We start from the raw sequence: 14,535 nt of genomic DNA, 5'->3' as shown, positions 1-14,535 counted from the left end.
AACAGCCTCAGTTCTTCACGGCCTGGATTCAACAGGATGTTGGAAACGCTCCTTTGAGATTCTGGTCCACGTTGACGTGACTGCATCACGTAATTTCTGCAGATTTACCAGCTGCACATTCATGCTGCCAATCTCCCGTTCTGCCACATCCCAGAGGTGTTCTACTGGATTCAGATCTGGCGACTGGGGAGGCCGCTGAAGTCCACTGAACTCCCTGTCATGTTTCATGAAACCAGTCGGAGACGACTCTTGCTTTGTGACACGGAGCGTCATCATGCTTGAAGTAGCCATTAGAAGATGGTCAGTTGTGGCCATAGAAGGATGCACGTGGTCAGCAGCAACACTCAGACAGGCTGCGGCATTCAAACCGTGATTGATTGACACATTCTGACCCTACCATCTGCTGCCTCTGCAGGAATACAGATTCATCTGATTCTGCTCTGGCCTCTCCCATCGACAAGGTGTCTCCGTCCGCAGAACTGCTGCTCGCTGGATGTTCTTTGTTTTTCCCACCGTTCTGACTGAGGTCTAGAGACTGCTGTGTTCGAAAAAAATCACAGGACATCAGCAGTTTCAGAAATACTCAAAACCAGCCCGTCTGATTTGCTGCATTAGTTTTAACTGTTCACCTAGTAAACTTCCAACTGAGTGTACGGACGCTCGAGGAGAGCTCCTGTATCAGGACCGCTGGAAAGAAGGTTTGGTTGTGACGACCTTCATATGACGATGCTGGACCTATTCACAAGACTGTAGATGATATAAAAGTGCAGTGGTTCCCAACTTTATTTGGCTTGTGACAACTTAAAATTGTGAGCAGTTAAACCAACGTGAGATCGATGTGTAAAATGACAGGGATCTCAAATGAGTCACATGACCAAAAATGTCCTGTCACATCAACATCTCCCTGAGTAACAAATTATCCTCCTGGAATCTGCTCACGTTCATATTTAGAGCAGAATTAACAAACCACATCGGCATAACTTGGTACATAATTCAGCACAAAAACGGGGAGCTGTGAGATATCATTTAGGTAGCTAGTGTGTATATCAGAGCCCATTTCTTTACTATTAATTATATAACTGACAGAATATTTCTTGACAACTGTTTTGACAGCAGTCCAAAAAATGCCAAAGGTAAAAAAACAACAAAAAAACCAAAAACAAAACAAAAACACGTTGTAGCTTCTTAAAAGTGAATGTGTGCTAGTTTCTTAGTTTTCTTTGACAATACGGTTGATAAGCAGATTGAATGTGTCAGCCTGCGCTTTATTAAACTGAAGGGCATTTTGTCTATCGTTTAACATCACAACGAATAATCAAGACTAAAAATAATTGTTATTTGCTCCTTGTGTATAGAACTGACCAGTCTCTGGGTGCCCGCAAGTAAAAATGAGACACAGGCAAGATTCCATGTTCTTTATTTGCTAAGGGCGCAATGCTTTTTTTTGTTATATTTCTGTGCACAAAAAACCTCACAAAGTGAAAGTCCACATCGCGACTGTAGCTCCAGAATTCAACGTCACACCATGGCCAAAACAAAAGTCGGCAAAAAACAGGGCGCAGAACTCTGTACAGTCAATATCTTCTTTAAAAATAACACAAGGACAAAAATGTTCCTCTTAAATCAAATTCTATTTTTAGTGAAATACAACAAAATAAATTCTATAAAATAAGAGCAAAATATTTAAATATAATACGGTGGGCAGAATATTTTCATTCGCAGGAGTTTTTGGTATGTTTTAGACAAAAGAAAAAAAAAAAAATTCAAAAAATACAGGCATTCAAGTTACCAATTAAATACAGTATTTACTGATGTTTACCTTTTACTCCTACAAATTACAAGTTAGGTCAAGTTGCAACATGACTAACCAGCTGCTATTCTTACGGTACAACCCTGCTGTGGAACCAATTCTCCATGGAGTGAGAGGACGAGGGTCTAACTGCCGCTCAGGATCAGTCACTTCATCCCGAACCACAGCCAGACGCCAAACCTGACCAGCTCCATGGCAGAAAGGAAGCCGATGGGCAACAAGTCTGTCTACAACTAGGCTCTATTGAAGAGACAGAAGCAAACCACACAGTCTATTATACACCAGACAGCCCAGTGCAGCAATTCTGTTGCATATGTGTTTCATTTTTCAGAATTCCTATAGATGAAAGCTAAGCTGTCTATCCCACCAAAACTGGCTGCCAAATGTAAAGTTGTAGGATTATGATGAGCAATTGAAAAGCCACTTATTCATACATTGGTTCAAAATATTGCCCTCGTTGTAGATAGGGTAGATGAGTAGAAAAAACACAAAAAAAAACAAAAACAAAAACAAAAACAAAACAAAAAAAAAACCTAAGGGTAACAACACCCCTCTGGAGATGTGGATTAAGAACAGCTTTAGGTTGTTATGATCACAAGTCTTTCCTTGGGCTACACTATTCTGGTGAGAAGCCATGCTAAATGTTACAGCATATTAACTAGAGCTTCAAAAAGGGTTGAATTAATTACCAGAAAAAAAAAAAAAAAAAAACCCAACAAAAACAAAAAAAAAAAAAAAAAAAAAAAAAAAGGGGGGGGGAAAGGAAAAAAAGAAAGGCAATGAGTTTCAGAACAATGTTGCATCACTGCTTTTTCACATCAACCAAACACCGTAAAAGTCCACCCAACCATTCCTTATCTCACACTAAAACCAACCACAGCGTGTGAGTTGATTCGGCATGGGTCATAAGGTTGCCAAGGAGCTTAAGAATAATAATATTAATTATGATAATAACAATGCGTCCTTCTACAGTTGAATGACCAGTAACCGTCTGATGGTAGAACAAACTTTACTGCTGAGCATGGGTGATAAAACAAAGAGGAGTTGTTGTTTTCTTACAGTTTTTTTTTTTTGGGCATTTTTCTTATTTATAATATCCATTTTTGTTTCTCATAATATCTGCAACATCTCCCAACAGCAAACCACACAGAGTTATGCTACTGGGGGACCTGAACAGTCAAAAACATTAACATACTATGTACACCTTTTCGTCGTGTAGACAAGCGCGTCAGCATCGTCAGCTCTGGCTAAATTTGTTTTTCTTTATTAGAACTCTTGTCCACTCCCTCGCCTCTGCAGCCACCAGCAGGCCCCTGTCACACGGTCAGGCAGCCCCAGGCCAGGGAAGAGCACCTCCCTCGGGTTGACGGGAGAGTGAAGTGGCCTGGAGAGGGGATGGGAGGCCTGGCTCTGCCCTGCCCTGGGGCCAGAGAGAGATAGAGATAGAGAGAGAGAGAGAGATAGAGAGAGAGAGAGAGAGAGAGAGAAAGAGGCCCGATGATGAGCTCTGTTGACCAAAGGATGAGAGGAAGGAGAGCGGGACGATGGAGGCTCGAGGCACAGCAGAGGGGCAGGGGATGTTACTCCTTAGGCGGGGCAGGTGCTGGGGTAGAGGTGGGGGCGGGGGTGACCTCCTCGGTGCTCTCCCAGTTCTCTTGTGCTCGCGGGCCTGGGCCGGGAGTGGGACCAGGGCCTGGGGTGGGGGTCTGGGTAGGGCCAGGAGTCGGGGCAGAGGCAGGACCAGGACGCTGGGGGTTGTTCATGTGCTGAGCAGCAGGCCCGGTATACGGCTGCCCATGGGGGTGGTTGTTCTGTTCAGGAGGAGAAAGTGGACAAAAATCAGTGGCTTGACACATTTCTGGACATAGTTTGTCTGGTAATATTATGTATTTTTATTCTTAAGATGAATGACCACCAACAATAAACTGTACTAACAAGTATTGTCTGCATATCAAACCTGTTGATTTGTGTTCTGTATGTGTTTTATGGTTGAGTATTAGCCTAGACTTTACATGCTGTGGTTTGTGGCTTGGTTGATGCTTGTCCATCTACAAATAAACAAATAAAATAAATATCTAATTCCTCTGTACTGTATTAATAAACACAACATGCCACATTGTTACACCGGTGACACGTTCCGTTTATTTTGACAATTCCTAAAAACTACAGTGCCCAGTTGAAAAGTCCTGAGATGGACTAAAGCATTGTTTGTTTTGGTCTTTCAACAGAATTTGAGGACAATAAATATACAAAAATATACAGAGTATGTCCAGCTTTATCCCTTAATGATCTTAATCCTTTAACGGTCATAATCTCTGCTAACCTCACATAACGTCACGTTTCAAACTCAATACACGTGCACCACCCAAGGCTGGGAGACGATGGTTTGGAAGATCTGGTAACTAATTTTTTTTTTTTTTAAATCTTGTTTTCAAAAATGGAGGCAATCTCCATTAGTGAGTGTAACTTAATAGGTATATTTTCCCCTCATTTCTTTTTCTCCGTTTCTCTTCGTATAAAAGTGTTTTTTGTGGGAATGGATGTCAGTAGTAACAGAATTTACAAGCAGTACATAAACATTTAATAAATGGTTTATTACACACTATAATGTAGTTGTAAACAGCTAAAAAGGACATTTTGTGTGTTTATTAAAGCTGTAGAGGGGAGCAACCGTAGCGACGGAGAAGGCTACAGCAACTATGAGTACGGCAGAGACTTTGGCGAAAATACCTAGGTGGTGTCCAAGAAAAGTTTCAGATGCTCAAGATAAAAAAGAAAGTTGGCCTTCAGAGGAAGGATTACAGTTTAAAAAAAAGAAAGTGCTGAATGGAAAGGACAAACATAGATTAACATTCCTTGTTGGAGAATGCTGAAAGAAGAGAAGGGACTGAGGGTATCAGCATTTGTAAAATATTTGGAGCAGGCTCTGTAGCCATTATATTTACTTTCCCTAAATAATTACTTCTTGTCTTGGACCTGTGGAAATTTCCTGCATTCGACAGTGTTTGTGTAATTACTGTCACTGACAGAAGGGGGAGACAAAAGTTCCACACTGCAGGTTTAATGTACAGTTTTTGCCTGCAATTATAACTTCTTCAATGAAGAAGACAGAAGTGCTATATTGTCATTCATTTTCTGGTTATACACCAGCCTCCACTTATAAGTGGTAATGTATTTTTCAGCAGCCATAACTCCTGTAAGCAGCAATATCTGCTTAAAACTACAAAATATAGTCTGTTATAAACCATCTATTAAATGTTTATATACAGATTCTTAACACTAAAAAGGTGACTTAAAATAAAATGTAAAAAATGATGAAAGAATTTACGAGAATTTTAAAGAAAAGTGAATAAATTTGAACAAGAGTAGTTAATTTGTCAGGAGAAAAGCATGCAAGTTGCTGCTGTGTGTCGTATTACAACAAACTGGTTGTGTGAGGACTCAGGCACGAAATAACACTTCAGGATGCTGAAGGAAAAATTATTTGTTTCCATGGTTACTGGCATTATTCATGGCTAATGCCAGAGTGGATACAGTAATAGACGCCACTTCCATGTTCCTACTCTCTGCTCTGCTTTTATGGGTAAGACACAGATAGTAAATACGATTATCCCAGCCGTATGAAAGAAACCGCAATGTCCTTTAAACATCGCTGAGTGACACGAGGTTGTGAGGTAAACAGGGCTCTACCTGCTGAAACTGGGTGGTTCCAGGAGAATGTGGGTACAGAGAGGTGTCCTCGGGTGGGGAGGAGTCTTGATCATCAGGTGCCTCCTGTTCATCTGGCTCCTAGCGGATGTGAGAAAAATGATCCCAAATTAATTTCAACATTCAAAGAACATTTTTAAAATGTATAAAGTAGAAATTGCTTATTTATTTGAACAAAGCAGTGGGTATGACTATAAGCTTTCAAACTGGGTTACGTTATCAAATAAATTAGGCTTAAATGAGATTTGGTTGTGTGTGTGGGTGGATTCTACACCTGAAAGTACCTCTCAGCACGAGAGCTACTGGTAATTCTTTAGAAACAGAGCTAACACAAGATGCACATGGACCTCTCTACTGTGAAGGTTATTTCAATGTGCCATTTTAAAAGGATAATCTCTATTTTTCTTGTTGTTGGAAAAAAAAAAAAAAAAAAAAAAAAAAACCACAAGTACACAGTATATGTGTAACATGTAGATAAAAAACAAAGTACAACATGATTTTAAGTCGGAAATAGAAAAATAACTGAACCTTTCAGGCTATAAACACAAATTTGTACTATGTGAAGCTCACGAAGATGTTATCAAAAAGTCCTTATGTCCTTATGTTGTTTTACCTCTGTCTTTTTCAATCTAGTTGTTATTCATTATTTATCTATAGACTGAATATCAACAATACCAATTCTTTGACTACAAGTTTTTTTTTTTTTTTTACTATTAATGATTTGATGCCAATGAAAAAATGATTGACAACCTTTTCTTAGGAGGTTGTTTTTGTCATATTGTGCCCTAATTTTTTCAAACCAACAGGCGAGTATATTCAGTTTTTATTTAGTTTGCAAGTACATCATTTCTAATTTTAACGTGTAACTTCCAAAAGAAAAAAGCCTATAAATACGCAGTACATTGGCTCCAATAGCATAATAAGGAACAAAATCTTGCTTAATGAAGAGCAGATCCCTAGTCTCAAAGTTCAAATACTGTAACTACTACTAAATACTGAAGTATAGCCGGGGCTAAGAGTTTTCAATCAGATGCAGGTGGTTGGCGGCACCACAGTTTGAGTTGGGGAGGAAGCAAAAACTGGCAAAAAAGCACTAGTTTGAGATGGAAGACTGGCTTTGTCAGTGCTGTTGCTTTGGTGAATAAGTGGGACTGGGCAACAGGACAGCTGGAGAACAAAGACCTGTTCACTGCGTGCAGCTGCATAACATGATTTCTTATGCCAGTTACACTGTATAGCATCTCACATCTAAGCAGCAGCAATTCTACATTTTCTTTTACTATAATTGTGGACAACAGGATGAATGCTGACGATTTTTACTTTGTCATTTATCTATTGTCACAATCTGTGTAAATAAAATGAATTATGTGAACATGTACATAATTTTAGAATTTAACATACTAACATACACAAGATAAAAAAAAACAAAAAACAATAATATCCATTTCCAGGGTTGATATACTGGAGATAAAACTGCTGACAGCTCAAAGTGATAATGAATTTACTGTCTATAAATCTTTCTAGCAGTTTGTATAAACACAGCCTTACTCTTACTTCCTGTGCTTAACTTTTTATATTATATTTCCATCCGAATTGTGTCCAAAAATATAAAGGAGCAAAGTTATCAAAATGGCAAAAATTAACCGGACTCAACGTGACACAATGTTCCTACCCTCTGCCACTGATGACCAATGTCCAAACTACAGGAAACTCTAAATTATGCAATTCTAACTAAACAAGTGTTAACTGTGTTGGAGGCCTAAATACTGGTCAACTGTTCATTGCTTCTCTGCTAATTCTTTAATTAAATTTTGTTTCATTTCCTTCCTTTATGTCGTGGTGCCTGGAATACTGACCTTCCCTGGGCTTCCCTGAGTACACTTGAGCTGTGTATGGAATATTACAGGAGAAGTGTGTCATTTGACTGGATTTGTCAACATAAAAATACAAGTAACTTCTTTTAAGTGAGAACAAAAAAAAAAAAAAAAAAAAGAAAGATATTTGTATGCATTGTGAACTGCAGCCATGAATCAATACAAAACATATTCAGCATATTAAACATCACATAGCTGTAGCTTAGGATGGACATCATTTACATTTAATGGCTTGTAGGAAACACTAATTAATAGGCCCAATTAATTAACTGATCAATTATTACATCTATTAAATGTCAGGTTTTTAAAATTTTGTGCGTATAAAATCATATCAATTTCAGAAAAAAGAAACAGCTTAAAAAAAATAAAAAAATATTCCATTTATAATGACATGAAATAGAAAAAAATATATAAATCAATCATTAAAGTTATTGATAATACATAATTCCGGTAGCGCTCAAATGATCCCTTCAGCGTTGTTACATACAACCCAGTTAAATGCTGGTCATGTCATTTCATTCGATGGGTTGTTGTGGTGACGTGATGTGGTAAACATCAGGTTCAGGTTATTAAAGCTCTTCTGGTTCAATCATACAGTATTTCTGTGGGATTTTTCTGTTATGTTCATCTCTGTGAACATTAACATGTTCCCATAACAACCTGGGTCATGTAGGTATGTTTTCCTGTAGTGTTTTTATGTCATTTTCAATAGTCACGTGGTCTGCTTGATTTTATTTGCATATAACAGAAAGACCCCTTCAATACTGATGTTTGACTTGATCAGAAAAGTCTGACGTTTTTCACTGTACATCACATAATCACATGTATACCTATATACAGATAAGAAAAAGTGTCCTTTAGCTTTAGATAATGGTATGGTGTGACTTTCTAAGCACAATCCCTAACACTGTAAGATAATGTTAATGTGAAATTAGGCAAAGTGTGTGCATGTGTGCAAAGGGTAGAATGTCAATGCCATTACCTCCTCAGGACAGAGTTCACAGGCCTTGGCCAGTGTCATACGTGCACTGTGCGAACGCTCCAGGAAATATCCATTAGAGGTCTCGTTGCTCTGAACCGGAGGGGACCAGTTGTTGTAGGTGTACTGCGGGTTCCCTGTGTATGGCCTCCTCTCCAGCTCGTCCCCTAACCACTCTACTGCCCACGTCCACTTTCGTTTCAGGTCACCATTACTCTGTAGGAAACATGAAGAACATGCTGATTAGCAGATATGATGCAGTAGGCAGTTTCCTTTTTTTTTTAAAAACACTCAACTTGACTGTTTTATTGCTGTGCTTGGACAGGGGAAAAGCCAGTAAAGCACTGGATCTCATTTGATGAGTCTTGAGCACATGTTAGCACGTGAGAGGCAGAAATTGCATGTAGCGATGTATTGATTATACAAATATACAAATAAAATAAAGTTGATTTCTTCACCAAGAAAAGTTAACTGGGTCTGACAACAGGAGAACTGCATCTAGTACACAGTTCGTTCATTTGTTGTTGTTTTTTTTTCCTTTCACAAGATTGGTCCTCCAAAGTTAACTGGCATTTTCAAATCATTAATCAGAAACTGATTTCATGGCATATATGTAGTGTAACATGACATATCCATCTGTGAATACTGTACCTGCAGGATCTGATAAGCCACAGAGCAGTTGCTGAACAGGGCCACCATGCACTTGATGCACTGGTAGGCCCGTTTCTGGTAGTGGTTCTTGGAGCGCTGGATGGTGTCAAAAAGCCCATCTCTGTCATCTGGAATTCCCTTCAGCACGTTGTGGATCCTACACAATCAAATAGAGAAGGGAGAAATTTAAACTATGATCACATTTAAAACAACACAGCACTCATAATGTACACACTGAGCAATCGGTCTGACCTGTGTGTCTGCCACGAGTCCTCGATGAGCAAGATCTGTAGCAGCAAGTCCAGGTAAGGCCTCAACTCATAAGTGTAGGAGTACGCCACCTGCAAACAAACAATACATGTATAACTGAACATAGACTCACGACACATACAAGTAAACCACCAACAGAATTACTGATGTCCTGTTTGCCAAAAGAAACAATCAGGTATTTACCTGCCAGAGTAGTTCACTGAGCACAGTGGAGGAGAACTGGGGATTCTCCCAGCAGCTGAAGCGAAGCAGCTTCACTGTCTCCTCGGAGTTGCTGCAGTCTTCAATGATCTTCTTCACGTAGCTGGTCCTCACAAATAGGATCTCTGCCACCAGCTGCTGCACAGGCATCACTGGGGCTGTCAGGTTGGTGTCCCCATATGGGTTCGGAAGCGGAGGGTTACCTGGAGAAGGTAGAAGAGAAGAAATTTAGAGCAACTCTAATCTTAAATACATAGCAAATATATTTGCTTGTCTTCAGACAGTCCCCTCATTCTTCATCTCTGAATGCCCTCAGCTCCAAGCTCTGCCAACACAGCACAGAGGCTCAGAGTGGCTGGTTTGTCAGTCACTTGATCCTGAGCAAGGATGAATATCCTCATTGGGCTCCAACTCTCAGCACCATTATCCCAGACCGTTTCCCAGGTTATTACAGCCTCACATCAGCTGAGTTTATATCACATTCTATGTGGCTGAAGAATCAAATACACTCACCATTGATGGAGGACTGCATGCGTGAGGAGACGTCACAGCAGCGAACCAGCTGGGAAACCACAGTGTAGAGCTTGCCCAGCTCAGCATACTGGTATTTAATGGGAGGGCCAGGACCCTCGTCCAGAGCAACCAACATGAATGTGGCTGGGACATTCAGCTTGAGCAACTGGGTCTTTTCTGCCAAGCCTGTTGTGGGTAGGGATAGTGAGAAAAAAATGCAGCATTTTAAGTCCCAAATTATTAATTATATTTTGCATAAACCTTGTTTATACAATTCACAGAGGAACAGATGCACATGACAGGTGGGTGATGACTTTGTGCTCCTTACCCAGATTTGCGTACATGACAAAGAGGTTGAAGTACTGCTGCAGGTGACGGCCGTGTTCAGAAACCTCTCTTCTGAGCAGGTTGAGAACAGCTCTCAACAGGTGGTCACTTAGACTGAGGTTATCACAGCCCTGATATACAAACATGGAAAAACAGCAGTTAAAACCCTAGCTGGGTTACATCAATCAAAAATACCGGATGAGAAACCTCTCGGTGATGAACTAGGATACAAACTGACTTCCAGGAAACTTGTGACTCAAACATTCAGACAAGTCAGACATTTTCCCCACTGTTCAGCTAGAGCCTGGCACCAACCTGAGCAGAGGGTCCGGGCGAGGCGGTGGGGGAGGGGCAGGGACCGTCTTGCAGGGAGAAGTGAGCGATGAAGACAATGAGCTTGGCAAATGCACCACGGACCTCAGCGCTCGGGCACTCAAGCAGGTACTCGGAGAACCGGTTAGGGTAAGCAAACAGAACGTTGTGTGCAAACCAATAGCGTACATTCTTACTGTGTCTCAGCAGGATGCAGAGGGCGTCATACCTAGCGGGGAGGACAAGTTGAGTATTTTTGGAGAAGGGCAAAACAGAGAGAAAGCCAAAAAAACATGGCAACAGACAGAGCTTACCAGTCACTGGCAGGACCCCGTACTACTTTCTTGGTGTGAAAACCTGTGCTGAAGAGGAACCTAGCAGCCAGCTGAGCACTTATCATAGCAATCTCCTCTGCCTCTGGCAGAAGATGGTCTTGTCCTGATAAAAAGAGAGCAACGATTAACACGCAAAAACCTTCCGGGTTGTTTGCATAGATTTTTCCTCAGTACAATAACATAAGCTAACAACAGTGTATGAAACTACAGCCAGAGATCGAGGACACAAAGCAGATTACTTATATGTGGATATATACAGTACACACAGCTTACATAAATGTACATTGCCGTCTGCAAGGAGTTGGGCAGTGATACTCCAGCACACTGGATTTGGAATAAATTATCACTAGGAGGTTATAGAGCAGATTTTCAGCTTTACGGCTGATTATTCTGATTTTATTTCAAATTAGTCCTATGCGGTTTTTGTCACCTAAACTGGGGGCTACAAATAAAATTACTTACAATTTCTACATGGACATAAACATCCCCAAACTAAAGCTGAGGGTCAAATACAGTGTGCCGGAGTACAGAGTCAACACAATGAAAACTTACATACTGTAGTTACATCATATTTGAAAAGTGATGTAAGATACTGATAAAGGTACTGAACGCGAGTCAAGCATTCTCATTCTTAAACTAAGATGAAACACAAAAAATAAATGATAACACAGCAACTGGGGAGTAGTCAGCTCAGAATGTGAGAAAGCAGCTTTAGAGCTCAGAGCAAGCTACAAAACAACACATCAACTGGTCTGAGTAAAGCCGGTCAATAATATATCGATTCATACTGTACATCCAAACTAATATACTGGGTCGGCATATTGGGTCGGTAGATGAATTGTCCCAAACTCAAACAATAAGTTTGTTTAAAATAAATGATTAAATAAATAAATACAAATAAACCACTTCACTGAGAGTTTGAAAGTGAGAAGTAGGCTCTGTAAACAGTAGCAAACAGACTGACACCCTATATTCTTGATTATCTGAATCATTCAGTCCCAATCAAAGGCTCCTGTGGTGATGACCTAAATAGTTTATTTTCCTGTGAAACATTATTGGACTCTGGCTGCATTAATAATGCATTGGTGCATTTTCACATCCAATGCAGATGCAGTGCAGTTCTCAGCAGCCCCTGCCTATCCTTTCCACAGTGATACTGTATATTAGCATTACTTTAAAATGTAATTTTCTTGGACAAGCAAGTCAGAAATTTGCGATAAAATTCTAAAGGCAGCTGTTATGTCTTTAAGAGAGAAGCTTTGAAATCCACAGTAGAGATATGGTGAGAAACTCATCACTGTTCAAAAGATCAAAGTAGCCCTCGGGGGGTATCGGATATGCAGATTCATAATTGGAGGAGTGATCGCATTCCTCACATTTTGTCGCTCTCACAATCATGCACACACAAGGGTTGAACAACTATATGTATGTAGCTCCAGCCATTGTTTGTGAGGTATATTGTCAATCCGTGATGCATTTACCCATAATGTGGAACAAAGACAAACAGTAATTACATTTCTGTTTAATGGTCTGTATGTTATGTTATTAGCTTACTTTAGCTTTCTGAGGTTTATCTGCTGCTTGTTTTTGTATTGTTTTATCTGCAAATTAATTAAGCTGCCATCTTAGACTTAAATCGACCTTACCTGTTTAAATACGTAAAAACAGCTACACACAGTGTGGGAAAATTAGATAGTGTATATTTAAAAAAATAAAATAAAAAACAAAATTGCAATATATACACAGTGCCTCTACCCCCCCAATGTTTGAGTTGAGATTAAATAGCTAATTTACCTAGACTCATTTAGTTTTTTTTCTTTTATCTTTTAATATTTGGTAATAAATAAGATCCAATTAGTTAGTTTTGCATTTGAAAAACAACTTTGGAGCACACACACAAATGATGCGTACCTGGAGGAGGGTTTAAATAGACACTGTTACAGGTCAGAAGTTTCTTAATGAACTGGAAATATTCCAGGCTGTATTGCATTCGGTTGTGCATGAATTGGACGTTCTGCTTGCGGACGCTGCACTCGATGACACCAGGCATCTTGACCTGATGTGGCTTGCTGGAGGAGATGGTCAGCTCCGAGATGTATTTCACAAGCTCGCTGTCTTTGTCCAGTGAGTCCATACGCTCATAGAATAGAATGTAGGCATTCCACCAGCGCTTCTGCCTTCGGTACGACATCCTTTTCATCATATGATCGAACACCTCCCCCATGTACTCCCCTCCAAAGCACTGGTTCTTCATCTCCTCCTCATCGTCCATCTTGCACTCAGTCACATCACCATCATCAAATTTATACCAGCGGTTCTTCTCGCCATCACCCCCGTTCCTCTGGATTATGTAAGAGTAGTAGTGTCCGCCACTGGCCTGGCCTGAGTGGACCAGCACTCCCACCAGACGATACTTAGAGCTGCCCGGTGGTGTGGGTTCAGAGGGCTCGTTCTGTTGGATCACCTGGTTCTCCGGGTTGACGTCATCACCCTCTAGCTTGGCCACACCAGCTACCGTGTACGGCTCCATGTCCAGCTCCCTGGGGAACTCAAAGTAGTCATTGAATTTGATGGCACACTCCCTCTCCCAGTCGTAGTCAAAGCGCTTCAGCTGGATGGCCAGGACAGGTGGCAGCTTCTTAATCAGCAAGCGCTTTACTGTGTCCACCTGACAAAGAGCAAACATTAGATTACTTCTCTGGCCCATTAAAAAGTCTTTCAGAAGTTAATGAGAAAAAGGAAACATAATTTAAGTCAACGCTGGGAAAGCCATTAACGCCTCCTCTATTTCCTCATGATACATTGGCTGGCCACCAGATGGGTGCTCTATTCTCACCTTCTTATTACACTTCTCACAGTGGTAGGCATTGGCTCCCTCCAGCAGATCTCCTTTAACATATTGTTCCATTGAGTCCAACAGGTTCTGGTGGTTTCTGATGTCTACATTGAGTGTTGTGAATGACTCCTCACACTCATACCTGACAACACAAACAATAATTAGGTGAGAAGAACACAAGGCGGTTTAAAGTTTTAATTCAGACATTATTAAATTGTTTCCAGTAACTAAGCACAGGGAAAAGGACTGCACTCACCTATGGGGGCATCCCTGACAGATCTTCTGGTCAGCAAAGGACCCTCCCAGCACTTTGCTGAGCATGGCAGGGTGGCCCAGGGCTTTCAGAGCTTCATCCAGACTGTCCACCAAAGAGTTGAAAAACTCCAGAGCATCATGCTGCTCCCGCAAGTTCACTGGCTCACCCCATAACCTAAAAAAGATGGAACACAGAGACGACAATTAGACATCATCAACTGCGAAACAGGTAAACACCATCAAGATGACTGATTCTTCGAAATACCTGAACTGTTTCCAGAATCCCCTAGGGACGTAGTACTGCAGTCTGGAAGCAGCCAGATGGCCAAAGATGACCTGTAGGTGACGCAGTACCCCAATGTTGTACTCTTTCCTGTCCTCTGACTTACTCGAGGGCTTATCATCAAACTGATGGTGGTAGCTGAACACCTCATCACGAGGATCCACATTACTCTGTGGAGACA

General features: G+C 40.7%; 1 protein-coding gene across 6 annotated transcripts in view; it reads right to left on the bottom strand.

Annotated features, from left to right (window-relative positions):
- Positions 1-2,554: 2,554 nt before the first annotated feature.
- The window catches only part of usp9 (ubiquitin specific peptidase 9), a 38,396-nt gene continuing 26,415 nt past the window's right edge, over positions 2,555-14,535 (bottom strand). For 4 of the 6 annotated variants that reach the window (XM_040149305.1, XM_040149310.1, XM_040149307.1 and 1 more), the window contains 15 exons: positions 14,337-14,524; positions 14,073-14,246; positions 13,817-13,958; positions 12,892-13,648; positions 10,960-11,083; positions 10,649-10,874; positions 10,335-10,464; positions 10,007-10,192; positions 9,476-9,696; positions 9,275-9,363; positions 9,023-9,179; positions 8,375-8,587; positions 7,375-7,404; positions 5,501-5,599; positions 2,555-3,621 (listed from right to left, as the gene is read on the bottom strand). In XM_040149305.1, coding sequence (XP_040005239.1) covers positions 3,391-3,621; positions 5,501-5,599; positions 7,375-7,404; positions 8,375-8,587; positions 9,023-9,179; positions 9,275-9,363; positions 9,476-9,696; positions 10,007-10,192; positions 10,335-10,464; positions 10,649-10,874; positions 10,960-11,083; positions 12,892-13,648; positions 13,817-13,958; positions 14,073-14,246; positions 14,337-14,524 — 2,967 coding nt within the window. In that variant the 3' untranslated portion in view covers positions 2,555-3,390. The remainder of the gene's footprint in view (positions 3,622-5,500; positions 5,600-7,374; positions 7,405-8,374; positions 8,588-9,022; positions 9,180-9,274; positions 9,364-9,475; positions 9,697-10,006; positions 10,193-10,334; positions 10,465-10,648; positions 10,875-10,959; positions 11,084-12,891; positions 13,649-13,816; positions 13,959-14,072; positions 14,247-14,336; positions 14,525-14,535) is intronic. The other 2 variants (XM_040149309.1, XM_040149311.1) reach the window with 1 other exon arrangement.

The sequence above is a fragment of the Xiphias gladius genome, chromosome 16, assembly GCF_016859285.1.
Source record: "Xiphias gladius isolate SHS-SW01 ecotype Sanya breed wild chromosome 16, ASM1685928v1, whole genome shotgun sequence".
NCBI classification, from domain to species: Eukaryota; Metazoa; Chordata; class Actinopteri; order Istiophoriformes; family Xiphiidae; genus Xiphias; species Xiphias gladius.
This window is presented reverse-complemented; position numbering and strand designations above follow the sequence as displayed.